The 21,554-nt window shown below is 45.2% G+C and overlaps 1 protein-coding gene across 1 annotated transcript in view; it reads left to right on the top strand.

Annotated features, from left to right (window-relative positions):
- The first annotated feature begins 1,194 nt into the window (after window positions 1–1,194).
- The window catches only part of LY86 (lymphocyte antigen 86), an 82,596-nt gene continuing 62,236 nt past the window's right edge, over window positions 1,195–21,554 (top strand). Inside the window, exon 1 of the mRNA XM_064280175.1 lies at window positions 1,195–1,351. Coding sequence (XP_064136245.1) covers window positions 1,225–1,351 — 127 coding nt within the window. The 5' untranslated portion in view covers window positions 1,195–1,224. The remainder of the gene's footprint in view (window positions 1,352–21,554) is intronic.

The raw sequence follows: 21,554 nt of genomic DNA on the forward strand, positions 1-21,554 counted from the left end.
ATGCTAATGCTGGGCACCATACTTTGAGAACCCTTGTTGAAAGCCAACATCACTGACCTTACTGGTAGATGAACACCTAAAAAAGTCAGCATAGATCTGGTGGCCTTCCTGTCCCTTCCCCAAATGACTACTCCCTGATGTTTGGGGCAGGGAAGAAAATCACATTATCCATCAATGTATTTGTTTGTCTTCATTGGTAATTACATTCCACCTACTCCGAGGTGATTTTAGTTCTTATTTAGCCATCAGCACAAGTCATTGATTTACCTAGTATGCTCAGAGAAATGCTTTTCATCCCAGGGGAAATAGTGCTGTTTTCCCTAAAATCTGTTAGCCTTAGGCCTGACTCCAGTTCTCGTAGGCTGATATGAGGATGGGGTGGAGGCGAGGGTCTGGATGGAGAAACCTTGTGAAACAGGATAGCTGCGGCCCGCCAAGAAGGATGTGGGATCTTGGTTTTGAGAGGGGAGTGAGAAGTGACATTATTAACCCCACCAGTGACCTGAATAATTAAACCACCAGTCCTAAAGGGGGACCCCTTTCTTACCCCTTCCACCAAGACAAACCTAAGAACAGAGCACAGCTCATTTTGAGGGTTACTCCTTCCACCTCATCCCCAGAGACAGCATTGCTGCACCTAAAGCAAGGTCCTGTTCTTGCAGCTAGGCAATTCACTGCTGAAAGCCTAATCCTAAAGCGGAGCTGGAGCCAGAGAAGAGCAAAATGCCAGTAGAACCAAAGCCTGATTCTGGGTCCTAAATGTCACTTTCAGTCTGAACACAATTCCAAATGCTGCCTGGCAGCCACAGCCAGACCAGATCCAGACCCACAGCCTGAGCCTGCAGAGACACAGGGCTGCGACGGGAAACACACGCTGGTCTGTGGTTTGTCTTCCATGTGTTTTCCGCTCCACATGGGGTGGCTAAGGAAGGTTGTAGTGGGGTGCGGTGCAAGGTCATGCCTCACTTGGCGCTCTGTCCCTGTGAACACCGGAGGTCTGATCCCTGCACCCCCGCCCAGGCCTGTACCACCCGCCTGCTGGCTCAACAACTCGGTTCCCCTGGGGACCTGCAGTCAGACACCACTGCTAACTGCCTTCGCTTCTCACTGTGGTTCCCCAGGGCATGAAATCAGAGAAGTGAAACTAAACATGTTGCCCCATTGGAGTGGGGAAGGAAGACCAAGCCCCATTTTATTGGGCTTGTCATTTTCCTCTGGGTCACCATGCAAGGTCTCACGGCTGCCCTCCTCGCCTGGGCTCTGCTTCACCCCGGAGGTGGTGGTGGTGAAGCCTGGCCCACACACACAGCCTGCAGGGACGGCGGCTTGGAAGTGCTCTACCAGAGCTGTGGTAAGGCCTTTAAACCAACCATTTGTGTTTATGGAGAAATTAAGGCCCCCAGATATGGCCTGCTGAAGCGCTTACCTGGTGGGTGGGGGGAGAGGGGCCAGCAGGCAACACTTTCTCACCTGCCGCAGGGCCACTTGGGCTGCTGGGAGCTTTTAGGAGAAGGTGGGGTGGGCAGTGGGAGAGAGCCCAACAAGAGAGACAAAGAAAATGAAGAAAAAAGAAAGAAAGAAAACAAGCAATTCATTAACATCACAGAGCCCAGAAGAGAAGTCAAATGACCAGTGAGGCTACCAAGTCATGACGCCTCTTGGGTTCACAGGAGACCAAAACCATTGCCCTGGATTCCAACTCAGAGTAGACCTGACCCATAGGATTTCCAAGGAGTGGCTGGTGGATTTGAACTGCTGACCTTTTGGTTAACAGTCAGATGCCCTACCCACTGGCCAAAAGGCCAAAAATAAAAGCCTAAACTACAGCTGGGCTACTTTCCCAGTTTACTTAGTTGGTGAGTTGAGTGCAAAGATCATTTATGACAAAAGAGAAGACCCCTGGCCCTTTCCTTTTGTGGTATTTGTAGAGTTTTAACTGCAGCAGTTTTTGTTGTTAGCTGCTGGCAATTCAGCCCCAACTCATGGTGATCCCAGGCACAAGGGAACAAAATGCTGCCTGGTCCTGTGCCATCCCGTGATGGGTTGCAGATCAGGCTGTTATGATCCATTGGCTGATTTTCAGAAGTAGATCACCAGGCCCTTATTCCTACTCCATCCTAGGCTGGAAGCTCTGCTGAGACCTGTGCGGCATCACAGCAACACGCAAGCTCCCATTGACAGAGGGTGGTGGGCATGAGTTGCACTAGCCAGGAACTGAACCTGGGTCTCCTGCATGTTGTTGTTGTTGTTGTTAGGTGCTGTCGAGTTGGTTCTGACTCATAGCCACCCCATGCACAACAGAATGAAACACTGCCCAGTCCTGAGCCATCCTTATAATCATTATGCTTGAGCGCATTGTTGCAGCCACTGCATCAATCCACCTCTTTGAGGGTCTTCCTCTTTTCCACTGAGCCTGTACTTTGCCAAACATGATTTCCTTCTCCAGGGGCTGATCCCTCCTGACAACATGTCCAAAGTATGTAAGACGTAGTCTCGCCATCCTTGCTTCTGAGGAGCATTCTGAGGAGCATTCTTAGAAGAAGTATCTAAGACAGATTTGTTCGTTCTTTTGGCAGTCCGTGCCATATTCAATATTCCTCGCCAACACCACAATTCAAAGGCATCAATTTTTCTTCAGCCTTTCTTATTCATTGTCCAGCTTTCACATGCATATGATGCAATCAAAAATACCATGGCTTCGGTCAGGCGCACCTTAGTCTTCAAGGTGACATCTTTGCTCTTCAATACCTTAAAGAGGTCCTTTGCAGCAGATTTGCCCAACGTGATGCATCTTTTGATTTCTTGACTGCTGCTCCCATGGCTGTTGATTGTGGATCCAAGTAAAATGAAATCCTTGACGACTTCAATCTTTTCTCCGTTCATCATGATGTTGCTCATTGGTCCAGTTGCGAGGATTTTTGTTTTCTTTATGTTGAGGTGTAATCTATACTGAAGGCTGTGGTCTTTGAACTTCATTAGTAAGTGATTCAAGTCCCCTTCACTTTCAGCAAGCAAGGTTGTGTCATCTGCATAAAGCAGGCTGTTAATGAGTCTTCCTCCAAACTTGATGCCCAGTTCTTCTGCGTATAGTCCAGCTTCTCGGATTATTTGCTCAGCATACAGATTGAATAGATATGGTGAAAGAATACAACCCTGACACACACCTTTCCTGACTTTAAACCAATCAGTATCCCCTGTCCTGTCTGAACAACTGCCTCTTGATCTATGTAAAGGTTCCTCATGAGCACAATTAAGTGTTCTGGAATTCCCATTCTTCCCAATGTTATCCATAATTTGTTATGATCCATACAGTCAAATGCCTTTGCATAGTCAATAAAACACAGGTAAACATCCTTCTGGTATTCTCTGCTTTCAGCCAGGATCCATCTGACATCAGCATTCCATGTCTTCTTCTGAAACCAGCCTGAATTTCTGGCAGTTCCCTTCTTGGGAGGAGACAATTCTATCATTGAACTGCAGTAGTATCCATCCTTAATTCACCAAACATTTATTGTATGGCTGTCAGTGCCAGGGAGGAGCCCTGGTGGTACAGTGGTTAAGCACTCAGCTCCTAACTGAAAGGTTGGTGGTTCAAACCCACCAGCCACTGTGCAGGAGAAACATGTGGCAGTCTGCTTCCATAAAGATTTACAGCCTTGGAAATCCTATGGGGCAGTTGTACTTTGTTCTATAGGATTGCCATGAGTCGGAATCAACCAACAGCAATGGGCTCTTTAATCAGTGCCAAGTTTTTCTCTAGTACTAAAGAAACAAAAATGAATGTGCCATGGTCATTACCCCAGTGGGGCGAATAAATATGCAACAGATGAATTGCAGCCCAAAGAACCAAATGCGGCTAACTGCAGTAACCCTGTGGGCTGCCTGAGTGCAGAGAAGCTAACACAGCCACGGGAGCAGGAGAAGGACCACACCTTCAACAAAGAGTAGAAGGGCTGGCTAGCGGTGAGGCAGGAGGCTGTGAAATCTGGCTCTACAGAGGCAGACAGGGACCTCGATGATGTTTAGACAGGTGGGGGGTAGGAAGGGGGTGTGGTTTAAGCATCCAGGTTGGCCCCTCTCTAAGCTAGGGGGTAACTGAAGATGTCCCACTTGAGTAAATAGCTGATCCCCCCAACTACCACCCAGAAATGCCAGTATGATCTCAAGGCCATTTGTCTGACTTTTCTTGACTCCTTTAAAAAGGAGGACCGTTGAAGATCACAAAAAAAGATAACAACTAAATAAGAGAAAATGAATGGTTAGATGCTGGAGAGGCTGACCCTGACCTGTCACCCCATGGGTTCCAGGTGTGTGGTGAGAAGCCAGACAAGAGATGAATGAGTGGGCCAGGGTGTTTGTCCAGTTCATTCTCACAGAGAGGTTGCCATGGCTGTCTGTCTCCCAGGTTCACCCTTCAGCCAGCAGCCAAGCCTGGCTAAGGCTTTCAAGTCAGTTCCAGGAGAGGCGAGAGGAGGGGGTGAGTCAGGGGAGAATGAGGCCATACCACCTGCCCATCCTGGGTTAACTCTGCCATTTAAGGTTGCAGCCACTCTGTGGAGTCAGTAACACAGGGGTCCAGACCTGCTCCCAGCAGGCACTCAGAATAAAGGGATGAAGGAGGTGCAGGTCTGGTCCAGAGTAGCGAGCAGGTGGGTCAGCTGATTGAACAGCCTGAGGCCCATGTAATGTGGCATGCTGGTTGGTGGTGAGAGGGTGAGGTGGGGTCTAATCCCTCGGGGGTCTCCAAACTTGAGTTTAGGCTTGACTGATGATAAAAACAGTAATAACAACTTCTCATATGCTATGAGTCGGAATCAATTCGAGGGCACTGGGTTTTTTTTTTTGCATATTTATGGAGGGTTTGTATATGCCAGGCACTATGCTAATTGCTTTACAGGTATTATCCTTATTTTTCACATGTATAAAGTGGGGGTGAGAGACGAGAAGTAACTTTTCCCAAATCACATAGCTCGCAGTGGCAGGATTATCTCCCCAGTGGCACAGGGAAGGTGCGGGATATTTGTGGAGTTGAGGTGAATTGATCCCAGCCTGTCTGACACCTGAAGCCTTGCTGTTAATCTCCCTGCTGTGGAGTGTTGTTGACAACCAGGTGGGATAGAGGTGGGGGAGGGAATAACAGGGAGAAGGCAGAGGACATGACCCTGCTTACTGTGTGGGAATCACAGGAGAGGGGTCAGAGAGGAGGCAGAACTGGGCTGGGCCCAGGAGACACAGAGAAGGTGTGGCTGCTCCCTTTTGGCATGGAAGAGGTAGAATTTTGGAAAGGCAACTCCAGTAGAATTGTGGTTATTGGGTTAGAATGTGTTTGAGGCTGGAGGCAGAAGGAGTCATAATCCAGGAAAGAAAAGAGGAGAGCCTGTCTAGCAGCATTTCAGTCTTTGGGAATTTTTGGTACACTGGGGTCGGCAGAAAGGAAAGCAGTGGCCCATCTCTTGAGAGCCATTGAGCTGTGGAGAGCTGGGCCCCAGGGTGGGCTGAAAGGCTGCTGAGTGGCACAGAGCCCAGACTGGGATGCCCCCGTTTTGCTGTGGGATTCACAGGGAGCAGCACCACACATCTCAGGCTGCCAGAATTCCAACATGCACAAGGCTGTGGGAGGATCATCTGGCAAAATAAGGGAACCGTCATTTTCTGGCTTTAGCGCTTGATTTTTCTTTCCTCTTTCTGTTTTGCAATTTTAGAAAGGGGGGAGGAGAAAGGAGAAGACCTTAGGGTAGGTGCTGTTCTGAATAATACAGAAATCCCTGGGGAGAAAGAAAGACCTTCATAAGTAGTTTTGGGCCCTGGATACTGACCGGGAAGTGAGCCAGGGTTTCTGGAAATGCAGAAGGGCTGCCTTGCCCAGCTATTGCTACTGCAGTAAATAGAAGACAACCCTCTCTACAGAGGCAGGAAGCGAACAAGAGCAGTCATGGGCCTTTCTCTGTTACATCACAAAGCAATTCCCAGAGCGAGAAAGAGCCCAGACACCCCACCCCACGACGCAACAAATGTCCACCACGGATTTATTTCTATGCTGCTGCTGTGAAAATGCGTGTGCTAAGAAGATGGAATCAGTATTGGGAGAGGCAGGGTGAGGAAAGTAGGGGAAGAGGAAAATGAAGGCAGGTGAGGCCAGGGCACAGCAATGCAGATGGCACAGGGAAGGTGGGAGGGAAGAGCTGAGAACTCAGAGACTGAAAACGTATGGTGAACCCCTGTTCAATACTCTCCAGGCCTCACATCCTTGTCTGGAAAGTGGATGCATGAGTTTCCTATACCCACTGGAACCAATTCCTGTGTGGTGACTCGAAACAACGTACGTTTACTTTCTTGGAGTTCTGGAGGTCAGAAGTCCAAAACCAGTTTTACCAGGTCACCGTGTGGACAGGGCCATCTTCCCTTGGGGGCTCTGGGGGACAATCCATTTCCTCCTGTCATTCCTTGGCTCATGGCCCTTTTCTCCATCTTCAAAGCCAGCAGTATAGCATCTTCTCTCTCAGATTCTGCATTCCTCTCCTTCCATCACATGTCCTTCCTCTCTTCTGTTTCTAATCTCCCTCTGCCCTCATCTTACAAGGACACTTGTGATTACATATAAACCCACCCGGATAATTCAGGATAATCTCCCACTTCATGACCTTAACCTAATCACATCTGCAAAGTCCCTTTTGCCATGTCGGGTAGCACACACAGGCTCTGTGGATCTGGACCTGGATATCTCTGGGGCAGTTATTCACCTACTGCAGTAGAGATAATACTCTTACCTACCTCACAGGTCTGCATAAGAATTAAGTAAAAGGATCACATGGAAGGTGCTTAGTACATACTGCTTGCTCAAAAAATCTTTGGGGCTCGTGATTTTATAAAGTATACTTTACAGTTCTCAGAGGTATATTTGACTATGAGCTTCCTTGAGGCCAAATCAAACAAGGGAATGACATTGTTTGTAAAATAAAACCCCATTAGTATTTCAGGAGAAGTACAGGTTTCCCTGATCCCCGGATGAGCTATGCAAGGAAATCCTCCCCTGTTCTGATAAAGAGGACACGGCGTGGCAGAGTGGATGGCTTCCTCAGTGACTCACACCCACCGTTTCTCCCAGTGCCTCTCATTATCAGCTCATCACCAAAACACAGCTCAGGGTGGGTTCTGCAAAGGATCACCGTAGAACCTTCCATGAATGCAGCAGGCACAGCTTGTTGAAGGGGAACGTTAGATGGTCTACAGGACAGGAGGAGCTGCAGGTCCTTTAGGCAATCCCCCATGAATACTGTTGTTATCGTTGCTGTCACAGGGCTTTTAATAAGGGTTGAATAACAGAGATCTGGGTTGTATTTTTTAACCTTGAATACAGACCCCAATGTTGTCATTTAAAGGCAGGTACACATGATTTGACATGAACCAGGCAGAGATGAGGGTCATAAAAATTAAGGGACACGTGGCATGTACCTAAGTGAATTTAAACAAACAAAAATGAATTTATATCCCCTTTTTTGTTTCTCTGACAGATCAGCTGTCACCTGTGGGCTAAATTCTACCTGCTGCCTGTTTATGTTCAGTCCATGAGCTAAGAATGGTTTTTATACTTTAAATGGGTGAAAAAATCAGAAGAAGAAGAATAGTTTGTGACGTGAAAATTATATGAAATTCAAATGTTAGTGTCCATAAGGTGTCACTGGAACATGGCCATGCTCTCTGTATATGTACTGGCTCTGACTGCTACAGCAGAGTTGAGTGGCTACAACAGAGACTGTATGGCCCACAAAGCCTAAGATATTTACTATCTGGCCCTTTATAGGAAAGTTGGTTGACCCGTGGTCAAGGGTAGGAAGGAATCTCTCAGGCTCTTCACCAGGTCAGAACCTCAAGGTCTGGGTCTTCCAGATGATTCCAGCCATACAGACAGCTGCATGGGCTGCAAGGGCAGAAAGTGAACTTGACACCAAAAACACCACGACTGCAAGGCATTTGCAGGATCCCTTTGAGGAAATTATCACTGTCACAATAAGCTTATACTTTGGCATAACGTTTTATAATGAATGATGTCCTTCCATTTGTAAAGACTCATTAATCCTTACAAACAGACCTATGAATCAGGTATGGTGTTGATCTCCATTTTACAGATGGAAAACCTGGAGCACATATATATTAAGTATCTTAATAAAGTCACATGGCGAGCCATGAAACAAACCTAAGGGTCCTGGCTCCATCCCAGTGACTTCAATTCTAGTGAATGCTAATCTGGACGAATCCATGCCATCCGACCCCAGAAGCATAGGATGGTGACAGGGAGAAGGCACAGCTCAAAACATACATCTTCAGGCGGAAACCCTAAGCGCTCTGTGGAGTAGCAAAAGCAGAAAAGTGGGGATGAGAGAAGTTGATTTGTCTTCTCATTAAAGGACTATTTCACTCTCTTCTCTGAACAGTGTCTCTTTGAAGCCCCTCTCCCGTCCTCCCACCTAGCACACATTCCCAGGTACCCATCAGGCACTTGCAGTGGCCATGGGAACACCCACACCTCCTTTTCTATGGCCTTGGATAACAAGTTCTCCTTTGCAGCAAGATGCCTGGCGTTGACATCTCCCAAACAAAACAAAGTAAGTAAAGGGTCAATCTCTTATCAGTAACAAAAGCGCATGATTCAGCCCTGGCGAGCTTACAGACTTACTTCAGAGAGAAACCCTGCTTCCCCCACATCGATCAGAAGGTTCCTCTGTGGAGTGGTGGGGCAAGGGAGTATGTGCAGGAGCCCCATCTCTGACAGTAGGTTGGGTGTCCTGAGGGGTCCCAGATGCACCCTATTCAGCCATCCAGGAGCTTCTGGGGTCAGATGGCTATTGCGTAACATCCGGCCACCTTGCTTTCATTGTGAAACTTCCAGTCATGCGCCGGTTCTTCCCTTCCGTGGAGGTGATCAGCCTTGTCCACGCCTGCCTGAGCAGGTTTCTCAGACACTTCACCTGACCTCCAAAACGCCTGTTAATTACAAAGTCTAAATCAGGCCACGTGCAACTGAGTAATCTATCAAGGTGATCAAACAGGACAATTAATCAGACTTAAGAATGCAAAACAACGCAGGCGACATCTCCAAAATCAGAATAAACCGCAAATGACCTAGCCGCATGGCAGACTGAACCATGCCACTGATAAAATGTTCGTAGAAAAATTTTAAAGAGCTGCCCTGGGAAGAATTATTTTCTTCAGAACCTAGGACTTCTGTAGTAAATGGAGCGCAGAAGAAACAACACCAAAAACAATGAGAACACCACAGGCCACGTCATTATTTAGCAATGCTTTCACAGCAAACAATTTCTCTCTTAGTTTATTTTCCCAGATTAACAGGGATGTAAGTTAAATGGTGTACAATTAATGACAAGAGACTAATATAGCCTGAGAGACAAAGATGCAGTTCCAAGGGATTAACCTTGGACAGACAGGATTAAACAGCTCTCGTAAGCAGGGCAGAGTCTGTGCATGGTGCAAACAGTAAAGCACACGGCTGCTAATCAAAAGATTGGAGGCTCTAGTCCTCCAAGAGGCACAGCAGAAGCAAGGCCTAGCAATATACTTCCAAAGGGTCACAGCCATGAAAACCCTATAGAGTGCAGTTCTACCCTGCACACGTGGGCTCTCCACGAGTCAGAACCAACTCGATGGTAACTTTTTCTTTTTTTTTTTCTTGAGCAGGGCAGGAACTTTTTGTCCAAACTAAGCTTAAAGAGAGGAAGCTGATAAATACCAGAAGGTCAACACTTAAATGTTGATTATAAAAATAGGAAATGAAAGTGAGCAGGGGCTGAGTGTGGGGAAACAAACTGCTTAGATATGTTCCCACGGGCCAGCCACTGGGGCCCAGTTTCCATTTGGTTGTTACCATTTTACAGCTAGACCTCCATGGTGATATTAACGCTACTAAGCACTTTTTAAAAGAGATGCTAAATAACCTAGTGAATAGGGACCTAAAGAAAGAAAGAAGCCAAAAGTCAGGGGTTCTGTCCAAGGCAAGACATGTCTTCCCAAGAGCTGTTCACTTCCCTTTCCAGCTCAGACAAATCGCATTGGGGAGCTTCTGGGAGAAGAGTCGTTGGAGAGGTTGAAATGGGGGAGGGCTGTCCTCTGGCTCAGAGGCTATTTTTGTAGAAATTACACGCACAGGCAAAACAGCCCCAAAGCAGCAGCGAGTCTGATGTACCAAGCAGAGTAAACCAGACCCTGGGCAAGGCTTCAGGCTCAGAGGCCTGCAGAAGGTCAAGTGGTAGACAGAACAAAACAGTTTTTCCTCCAGAGGCCAAAGGAAGGGAAGGTGGAAGAGCATGTGGCCAGCTCAGCTCTTATACCTGGAGCCCCTGGCAGCGCCCAGCAGGCCCTGACTTGGCCGTGAAGGAGCACATCCTGGCAGAACCCTTGTCATTATTGATAAGAGCATTGTACGGCATGTTGATAATGCATACGGGAGGCAGGGGCTCTGCTCCAAAATTGGAGCAATAGGGTTTCCATTGATAGGAAGGCCCATCCTCCAGGAACAGTGTCCCATCCTGTCTGGCTTCCAATCCTTTTGTGGGATGACATCTAAGGTGATATCGCAGGATCCAGTAGCTTTGTTCTAAGGCTCTAGGGAAACCAGGTGGGCAGCAGAAGACGTATTCCAGGGTCTACAGGGAGACAAGCCTTTGAACCTCCGTCTGGGCCCAGCAGTGATTGGTGTGCAGTGGGGCAGTGTGTGGCGAGCATCTGCCAGCCTTCTTGTGTGGGATTAAAGAAGGCCTCATTGTGTCTCTTCTTGAAATTCTGAGCCAGTTGCCCCTCTAGTGCCTCTCTGTCTTTAGAACAGAAGTGAGTCATAACCAAACAGGGGGCTGGAAGGAAAAAGCAAAGGGGCCGCAGCCCAGAAATCCCAGCGCACCCTTCCCAGCACAACTTATAGTCTAAGATTCACGGACCCACCTGCTCAGCCCAAGTGCTCTCAATGGGCTTCATTATTTGAAGGCTGACATCCCCTCTCTGGGCGCCAATGAGAAACCAGAATAGAATGATCAGAGCACCCTTTGCCTGGTAACCTGGGACCCTTTCCCACAGCTGGGAGCGTTCATATGCAAAAGACATCTCTGGGTGCTTTAGCGCTCAACTTAGTCTTCTTATACTGTATTAAAAAAAAACTTTCCTTACACAACTAATACATCTAAACTTTGTAAATTTAACTTTTTGCAGATGTACATACACTGATCACAAATGTATTCATAGAATTGTTTTAAGCATTTAATCTGTTACAGCACGTTTTCCTAAATGCTTTTAAACTTTTAAAAGCAGGCAAACCAAAACCTGTTGCCACAGAGCCAATTCTGACTCACGGCGACCCAGTGTGTAACAGACTGGAACTGCTCAATAGGGTTTTCTTGAAAATAATCTTTACGGAAGCAGATCACCAGGCCTCTCACCAGGTACTGCTGAGTGGGTTCAAACCTCCAAACTTCAGGTTAATACATGAACACAAAACTGTGCCACCCAGAGACTTATTCAAGCAGGCAAAGTACACACAAATTATCACTTATTGGTACCGTTTTTCTTAAACTAGTGTGAAGATATTGATACCATGGATTTGAATCTATTTCTTCATCATCTTTGTACTAACACTTATTCTTACCTATATTGTTATATCGACTCGAGGGCACTGGGTTGTTTTGGATATTCTTATACCTTCCTAAGGTTATGCTTATATTATTGTTATACTTACACATCACCCCTCTGTCAGTTTGTCATTCTGTGATGGCTTGAATGTTGCTGTGATCCTGGAAGCTAGGCCACCAGTATTTCAAATACCAGCAGGTCACCCATGGTGGACAGGTTTTGGCAGAGCTTTCAGACTAAGACAGTCTAGGAAGAAATGCCTGGCAATCTACCTTCAAAAATCAACCAATGAAAATCTTACAGATCGCATTAGAATATTTTCTGGTATGGTACTGAGAGATAAGTCCCCTAGGCTGGAGGGCACTACACAATAGCTGTGACAACGGGCTCAAACATACCAATGATCATGAAGATGGTGCAGGACTGGGCAACATTTTGTTCTGTTGTACATGGGGTTGCCATGAGTCAGAGCCAACTCTGATGGTTACTGACAACAAAAACATTATACTTATATTTATTATTCTTACTCTTTCCTGGGGTTATTTCTGTATTTTCTTAGGTTTAAACAGTATCTTCCAGATTAAAGGTAAAGACTATTATCTCAGACTAACCGAGGAGACCGATTTTGATTTGCCAACCAATTGATTCTGGGCTTGGTGGCCAGTCAGCAGGTGGAGCTCTCTTTACTTAACCTCTACTTGTTACATCCTTAAGACCTTTTCAGCTCCTTCCTTCACAAGGTTCCTCGTAGCTGGTACTTTTTCCTCAAATGATGTGTCGTTCAAGTTTTGCTTGGTCATTGCCCTGTAGCTCATTGTCCTACCATTGTTATATATGTACCTGGCCTGTAAGCATTGTTGGTAACTGATGCCTGCCTTGGTAGTGTCAGAACATAATTAGAAGGGTCACTGAGAGGCTTCTTCTCCCAGACAATGATGGCTTTGTCTGCAAGTTAAGGCCCATCTGTACAACATTTCGCTAATTCGTCATCTTAGAAGATAGCATTGAGCCATCCTTCTACTTGTTTATTCTGTGAGTTTGCTAGTGCTGGTTTAACTACTGTCTGGATTTCTACCTAGTTGTCTGTCTAGCGCTGATCGGTCCTTCTGTTGTAGTTTTTCCAGGGCTATCTGGCTCATTCACAACTCCTTGTGCCTACCCACCTATTTAGAAAGATAAAAATCTCACCGCTCCCTCTGGTCTATCCACGAGGATGGAAACACTGAACCTTCAAATAAGTAAGAACGCGGCTTCATGCTCACCTAGTGCTTGGGACATAACCCAATTTCCTTCCTGTTTTTGTTAAGCCTGTATCACCCAGACTTGCCTCTTGGAGCAATTCCTGAAATTAGAACCACAAGAGACGAGGTCTTAGAAAGTTCAATACAGCAACTGCCTGGCAGCATTAATGCCATTCACCCCAGGCAGCAGGAGAGGAAACTCTGAGAGGCCTCCTCCACCCTCACGCCCTGCCCCTTCTGCCACAGAGATGAGAATGGCAGGCCACACTAGGACTGCCTTTTGTATGGCCACAGTCCTACAGCCAGTGTAGGGGTAGGGGACTTGGGCTTCCCCATCATAGCTCCAGGTGCTGTGTACCCTGCAGACTGAGGGAAGGGAAGGTGTCTACAGGCGGGGAGGTGCCCAGAGCAGCTCTCAGGTGTCACCCTGGTACTCTGTGAGGCCAAGTTGTTGGTGTAGCTTTTTGACAGTCTGCCTTGTGGCTCCCTATGAAAGGTTATTTTCCCATAATTGTGTTAGTGGATGTTAATTGGCCCCAAAAGCAGCCAGGCAGGCTGGAACTGTCATGTGACTGCCTTTCTCCACCTGTCAGGCATTCTGCCAGCACCCAGGGAGTGGTCAGCATTGGGCCAGCCCTGCGCACAGGCTCAGGGTAGAACAAGGGCCCTTTGCTAAATTGGGAGGTGTTGGGGCCAGACAGAACCTAGGGGCTTTAGCGCAAGCCCCTCCTTGTTCAGAAATGGAAACTCTGAGCCCAAGAGGCCACGTATCTTAGCCACAGTCCCAGAGCTGGGACTCTATCAACATAAACACCATGATGTGAGTGCACCCAGCTTCAAATCAAAGACACCGCATAAGCCAAGACCAGACCTTCTCCCTCACAACCACATCCCAAAAGTACAGAGAATCCTTTCTATGCAGCTCTTGTCTTTAAGGCGATTTGCCCACTTCCCTTCTCTCCCAAGTCCTAATAAAGCCATCATATATTCCAAAGATCTATGGGAGCTGATTTAAAATACTGATGAGACCAACAGATCTGTAAATCTACTGTTATTGCAGACTTTACATAGAAATAACGTACCTTCCTAGAGCAATGAAAATAAGAGCTTGTTTAGAGTAAGAGCTGCCTGCTTCTGGGATAGAAGAGTCATTAAGGACTCTAACAGTGTTTATCAAACAAATGACCGTGTCAGATAATACCTGAGAATCATATGACAGGTGACTTGGGCATCAAAGCTAACGACCATGCAGAGCAGGCTAGTGATGCTCGCATGTCAGCAGCCTGCGTTCTGGCCTTTTGGTGAAGCTTGCAAAGCCAACCAACTTCAACCATCACGGCAACATGGAAGTTCTTTCCTCCCTCTCTGCCAGGGCCATTTGCCTTGGGTCTGGGTCCTTTGATGGAGGGTATGCCAAGGGGAAGTACTAGGAGACTCTAAATTCAGTCTGGCTTAAAATGAGCTGTTTAGAACTCAAGCCGAATGAAGACAGCACAGGAAGATCATTTTTCCAGGGAGAACAATAGCTTTTCCACCTCACATGTGGCGTTGGTTTTGACTAAGCTAAAGAGCAATTTGTGTATAAGTGAGTGCGTGTGTATTTCCAAAAAATACTGAGAAAATTGCCAATGGTTCATGGTTTATTTGAATTTGTGGTTGAACACAGAGCACATGCTTGCTAACAAGTATCAAGTTTCCTCAAAAATGTGCCTGAGGTTTTAGAGTCCATGACCAAAATAAGGGAGCAGGGGCCCCTGATGAGATCCAGGATCTCAGCAGCGCTGCCTTCCTAGGGGACAGGGCCTTCAAATTTCAGAAAGTAGTGTGAGAACAAGCAAGAAAAAGAAGGCCACGGTTACCTTTTCGCAAAACCACAGCCATCCCCTTAAATCTCACCCATCTAGAAGATGGACAGCAGGGGTCAGCAATTCAAATGTCCTCACGGAATGGGCAAATAATAAAGTCAATTGTGTTTTATCTGCTTACGTTTCTGTACTTTTGGATTTTTTTTTCTTTATTTTTTTTTAACTCATTGAGCAGATTCTAAATTTTACATAGAAGAACAGAGGGCAAGCATAGCTAGAGCAGTCCTGAAGAGGCGAACAAAGTGCTATCACACATCAGTGTTTATTATGAAGCTACTGTGGTTGATGGTGCTATCGACACAGAGATGCACAAATCAAGCGGTGAAACAAAAAGTGAACCCACATGTATGGAAACTTGTAGCATCGTGGACTGGTGGGATATGGTGCTGGGACAATTGACTGTTTGTAAGGAAAATGAAAATTCAATTCCTACCCCTCAAATCGTATGAAAACAATCAATTCAAATTAGATTATATTAAAAGCAATATTCTCAGAAGAAATTATAAGGATATATCTTTATGTCCTTGATATAGGGAAGGGTTTGTAAACAAGACACAAAAAGCAAACAAAAGAATGATAAACTTGTTGACATTAAATACTTTTGTTTAATAAAACACTCAATAAAAAAAGTGAAAGATAAAGTCATAGACTAAAAGATATTTGTAATGCATAAAACTGACAAAAACTGTGTTCAAAAATCATAGTCTTACAAAACTTGTAAGAAAATGATAAATACCCAGGCTTTTTTAATGGGCCAAAGAGATAAACAGACAATTTTACAGAAGTAATGTGTTGTTGTTGTTAGGTGCCATTGAGTCAGTTCTGACTCATAGCGACCCTATGCACAACAGAACAAAACACTGCCTGTTCCTGCACCATCCTCACAATTGCTCATATGTTTGAGCCCACTGTTGCAGCCACTGTGTCAACCCATCTTGTTGAGGGTCTTTCTCTCTTTCGATGACGCACCACTTTACCAAGCATAGTGTCCTTCTTCAGGGTCTGGTCCCTCCTGATAATCAAAAAAGAAGAAATAAAGGGGACAAATAAACTTATAAAAAGATGCTTAACGTCAGTAGTAATCAGAGATGTGAGTGAAATACAATTTCACTCCCCTCAGATGGGCAAAATTTCAATCTGCTAATAATACCAAGTGGTAGAGAACAAACAAGGACTGCACAGCCAGCAGGTGTGTGAACTGGTACAGTCACTTTGGCGAGAAATGGGACAGTGTCTAGTCAAGTTGATGGTATGCTTGCCTCTGACCCAGCAATTACATTTCTAGTGAGAAACCCAGGCACACACACATGCACAGGAGACATAAATAGCAGATGTGCATGGCAATTTATAATCGGAAAGAATTGGAAGCAACCTAAATATTCATCAGAAGGAGAGTGGATGCAGTTATAATCTGTACACACAATGATAAATTATACAGCCATGAAAATGAATTGCCTAAAGCAACACATACCAACATGGGCGAATTTCACAAAACAATAATTAGTAACAGAAAGCAAGCAGTAGAAGATTATACATAGCATAACAGACAAAAAAGTTAAAAATATTTGTTAAATTTTTTTTATGGCTTTTTGTCTGGCTTAAGTATTTGTTTTAAACCAAATTTTATGTGTTGGAGTGTCATTGAAATTATAGCACTGAAAACGTTGATGAGGTTTTTGGGGGAAGTTTGGCAACCCTTTGGGGCCTATTTATTACACTATTCCAAAAGGTAGCTCACATGCTATGGAGCTTTAGTTAATTCGTTGCTACTGCTATACAGTATATCATTATGTGTACAGACTACAGCTGTTTCCATTCTCCTCGTGATGAGTATTTAGGGTCCTTACAACTGTTTACAGTTGCATACTGCTGTGAACATCTGTTATTTATGTCTCCTTGTGTCAGAAAAAGTTTCCCAGCGAGGGGGAAAGGAGGCATTGAGTTTACGTGAATGGTGGTGGAATGATTTGGAAAAGAATAGTGAGAATGGTTGGACAACTTGAAGAATGTAATTAATGTTACTGAATTGTTACTGTTGTTGTTAGTTGCTGTCCAGTCAATTCTGACTCATGGTAACTCCACATGTTATAGGATAGAATTGTTCCCTGGGGTATTTGGCTGTAATCTCCTTGAAACTTTGCTGTGAAGCTGAAGATAAACTCGTGTGTGGATCTGAACTTGTGTTTTATGTCAGCTTGCCATCTCTCGATGTCATTCTTCTTATATCTTTAGGAAAAAAAAAAAGTATTTTTAATCTACTAATCAGCCAGGACTTTTTTTTGCGGTACCACTGGGCGGGTTCGAACCACCAATATTTAGGTTAGCGGCTCAGTGCAAAACATTTGCACCACCTACCCAAACCCAAACCCATTGCACTCAAGTCAATTCTGACTCACAGCAACCCTATAGGACAGAGTAGAGCTGCCCTATAGGGTCTCCAGGGATGTAATCTTAATGGAAGCAGACTGCCACATATTTCTCTTGAGGCGCATCTGATGAGTTTGAACCACTGAACCTTTCGTTAGCAGCTGAGCATTTAATTGCCGAGCCACCAGGGCTCCTTTTGTGCTACCTTGTTAGTATTGTTGTTATTAGGTGCCTTCAAGTGGATTTTTCACTCATTGCGACCCCATGTGTTACAGAGAAGAACTGCCCCATATGGTTTTCTTGACGGTAATCTTTACTGGAGCAGATCGCCAGGTTTTTCTCTTGCAGAGCCCCTGGGTGTGTCTGAACCGCTGACCTCTCGGTTAGCAGACTAGGATTGGATTCCACTGCCTTCGACTGGAAGGCACCTAATCTGCCTCTTATTCTGTGCTGAAGATTGTCTTGTGATCTTCCTTAAACACTTACTCTTCCTTCCAGTGTGTCACTGTGGAGGCTGTCTTCTCACTCTTTGAAAATAAGGGGTGGTCAGATCTCTGAAACAGTTTAACTCCCTGGCCCCCTGCCCAGATGCTAGCAGGAAAGATGGGGCTCTCTACACAACAGAGTTGCTTACTGTGAAAAGTGTAAATGGATTTTTCCCCATATCAGTCTGCAGGGGCATCAGAGAGAGCAGTGGACAATTCGTTCCACTCCACACATGTGGGGAGAGCAGTACCTGGGGGGAAGGGAAATATGTTAAGTTGACCTCATACTAGAAAGCATTTAGGGACTGAATCTCAGGATATGATGGAATGTGGCCAGAATTGCCTCAGAAGCCCTGAACACAGCATTGGGATAGAAGGATGATGGCTCAGGAAGGACATCAGCTGTCAGTAAGCCAAGCCACTCCCCTATACATGTGTTACAAACAAATATCCATGGCTGCTTATGCACCTCGCTGCATCTATTATGTGAATCACTCCTGAGAGCATCCTTCTTGTCTCATGGAAGGAGTTCTTCCAGAATCTCAAAGGCTGGATGGGTATACCAGTTGTCCACCCACACTGACCTATTAGCCATCCTTGATTTCTCTATAATGTACAAGCTTCTATAGCAAGAGTTTCTCTTCTAAAAGTATCCTGCCTGCTAGATCTTTTATACATTGCTGGTGGGAATGCAAATGAATAGCTACTCTGAAAAAATAGTTGGGCAGCTTCTTATAAAACTGGTTCATTGGTAGAATTCTGGTCTTCCATGCAGGAGATCCAGGTTCAATTCCTGGTCAATGCATCTGAGCACAGCCACCGTCTGTCTGTCATTGGAGGCTTGTATGTTGCAATGACACTGAACAAGTTTCATTGCAGCTTCCAGACTAAGATGAACTAGGAAGAAAGCCCTCACAATCTGCTTCCAAAAATCAGCCATGGAAAACCCCATGGATCACAACCATCCAATCTGCAACCAATGATGGAGATGGTACAGGACTGGGTAGTATTTAGTTCCATTGTGCATGGGGTCACCATGAGTGGGGACCAACTCAATAGCAGCTAACAACAACATACAACCCAGCAGTTGTATCCCCGGGCATTATTGCACAAAAAGTGAAAATATATTTCCACACAAAAACCTGTACATGGATGTTCATCACAGCTTTATTCATAATAGCCAAAAAGTGGCCACATGTCCTTCAATGGGTGAGTGGTTTAACTGTGGGACATCCATACTGTGGGATAGTACTCAGCAGTAAAAAGGAATGAACTATTGGTACATGCAGCAGCCTAGATGGATCTCAAAGGCATGTTGCTGAATTAAAAAAACACCAATATCAAAGGTTACATATTGTGTGGTTCCGTTTATAGAACACTCTCAAAATGACAAAATTGTAGAGATGGAGAATGGATTAGTGGTTGACATGTGTTAGGGATGGGGTATGGGTGTGATTATAAAAAGACAGCATGAAGAGTTCCTCTGTGGTGATGGGACAGTTCTGTGTCCTGACTGTGGTGGGGCTCACATGTGATAAAATTGCATGGAACTACTCACATGCATGCACATATATGCGCGTATACACAAATGAATACACGTAAGCACTGGTTAAATCTGAATAAGATTTGTCTATGGTACCAATGACAATTTCCCTGTTTTGATGCTGTACTTCAATTATGTAAGATATTACCATCAAGGGGAAGCTGGATCGCTGAGTGAAGAGTAAACAGGATGTCTCTGTGCTCATTTTGACACTTCCTATATGTCTATCGTGACTTCGAGAAAGGAGGACTCAATGCTTCGGGGACACTGAGCTTCTGTTAAGGGTTATGGTAAAATCTGGGAACAGATAAGGGTGACGGTTGAACAATGTGATGGGCATAATTAATATCACTGAACTGTACATGTGAACGTTGTTTAAATTTCAAATGTTTTGTTACATATATATCAGCTACAATAAAACCCATTGCTATCTAGCCAATTCTGACTCATAGCAACCCAACAGGACAACAGAGAACTGTCCCATAGGATTTCCAAGGTTGTAATCTTTACAAGAACAGACTAACACATCTTTCCTCCACAAAGCAGCTGGTGGGTTTGGACATTTTGGTTAGCAACTGAGCTTTTAACCACCGTACCACAAAGACTCCTTAGGCATCACTCAGACCTATTAAATCCAAAAGTCTAGGGGGAGAGGCGAAGTCAACATGGAGCCCTAAACAGACACGCTATGCTAGACCTCTGCAACAAAGACCCATACAACTAAGTAAAACAGAAACATTAATCTTGGAACCCTGAGCATGAAATGAAGGGATAAAGAACTAGATCAAACACTGAAGGGAAGAAGAAACTGATGAAAGACAGAGAATGAGGAGAGATACGGAGTGGAAGCCCATTGCCAACTAACAGGGCACAACATCACCATCACGAAACATAGCCAGCAGTGATCCTAGACAGGGAGTACAGGATGGCAATTTCACAGAGCTCCCAATAGGAAGCAGAGCACCTGGTAACTAGAGAAACACACTTTCCCACCCTTCACCCTTCTGGTCCCCCCGTGCCACTGTGGCTAGAGAGCCACAAGGCTGCCACTGCCCGGGGTCCACTCTGTCCCCACCTGCTGGCTTCAGCTGCAATGACATTTTTTTTTCTTTCTGTCTCCCACCTAGCCTCATATGCCACATCCTACCTTCCTACCAACCCCCACTATGCCACTGCAGCTAAAGAGCCATCAGCCTGTCCATGCACTGGGGTCTGCCCCACCCCTTCTCTACCAGCTCCTAGAGTGATGCCATTTTTTCCTTTTTCCCTTTCTCCTTTTTCTTTCTTCCTCCCACCTAGCCCTGTATGCCACCTCCCCACCCTTCCTGCCAGCCCCCACTGTGCTGCCATTTATTTTTATTCTTTTTTCTTTCTCCCTCTCACGAAGCCCCATACACCACCTCCCTCCCTCTTCCCATCAGCCCCCACCATGCTGCTGCAACTAGGATACCACTGGTGCTCTGATCTGCCACTGCAAGAGGCCTGCACTGCCCCTTCCCCTGCCACTTGATCAGCTGCTGAACAGTGGGAAGCAAGCCCATACCACTCCACGTCTGACACCCCCATCTATCTGGCAAAGGGCTATGAATACCCCCACACTGCTGGACCAACATCAGGAGGCACACAGCACCTGCCCAGTCCACCTTCTGCCACCTCGCCAAACCAGTGTATAAGAGGACTCACTCTGCCTGCTGCTATCCTACTTACCCAGACAAGGCGGTGAGAGTTATTGTGCACACAGGCAAGCAAGCAGCAAAGTGCACCCAGCCTACCCACCCTAACATATTAAAACAAAACAAAAAAGTAGGACAAAACAAACAAACATATAACCAATAAACAAAGAAAATAATAGCTTAATGTCTTGGACACAACAGACAATATCAAAACATATAAAAAAGCAGGACAAGATAGTTCCAGCAAGTGACCAAAATAAAGAAACAAATAACCTTCCAGTAGAAGAACAGGCACTGGAACTATCTGACATAGAATTCAAAAGACTAATATTTATGGCTTTCCAAAAGATTAGGAAGGAGTTCAAGAAATATATAGACAAAACCAAGGAAAAAATAGGCAAAAGTTTAGAAAACACAGACAAAACCAATGAAAATATAGCCAAAATCAAGGAAAACATAGACAAAGCAATAGAAGAAATCAGGAAAATAATACAAGAACAAAATATCAAAATAAACAATCCATTAGAAAACCTACAAAAACAGAACAAGAAATCCAGAAAATAAACAACAAAATTTCAGATATGAACAACTTAATAAAGGCTTTAGGAACAAATTTGAAACAATGGAAGACAGAATCAGTGAGGTTGAAGACAAATCCATGGATGCCACTTTGAGGAACAATCAGAGAAAAGAATGAAGAAAACCTAAGAATTATGTGGGACACAATCAAAAGCAAAAATTTACTTGTG

The sequence above is a fragment of the Loxodonta africana genome, chromosome 1 (genome assembly GCF_030014295.1).
Source record: "Loxodonta africana isolate mLoxAfr1 chromosome 1, mLoxAfr1.hap2, whole genome shotgun sequence".
In the NCBI taxonomy this organism is placed as follows: domain Eukaryota; kingdom Metazoa; phylum Chordata; class Mammalia; order Proboscidea; family Elephantidae; genus Loxodonta; species Loxodonta africana.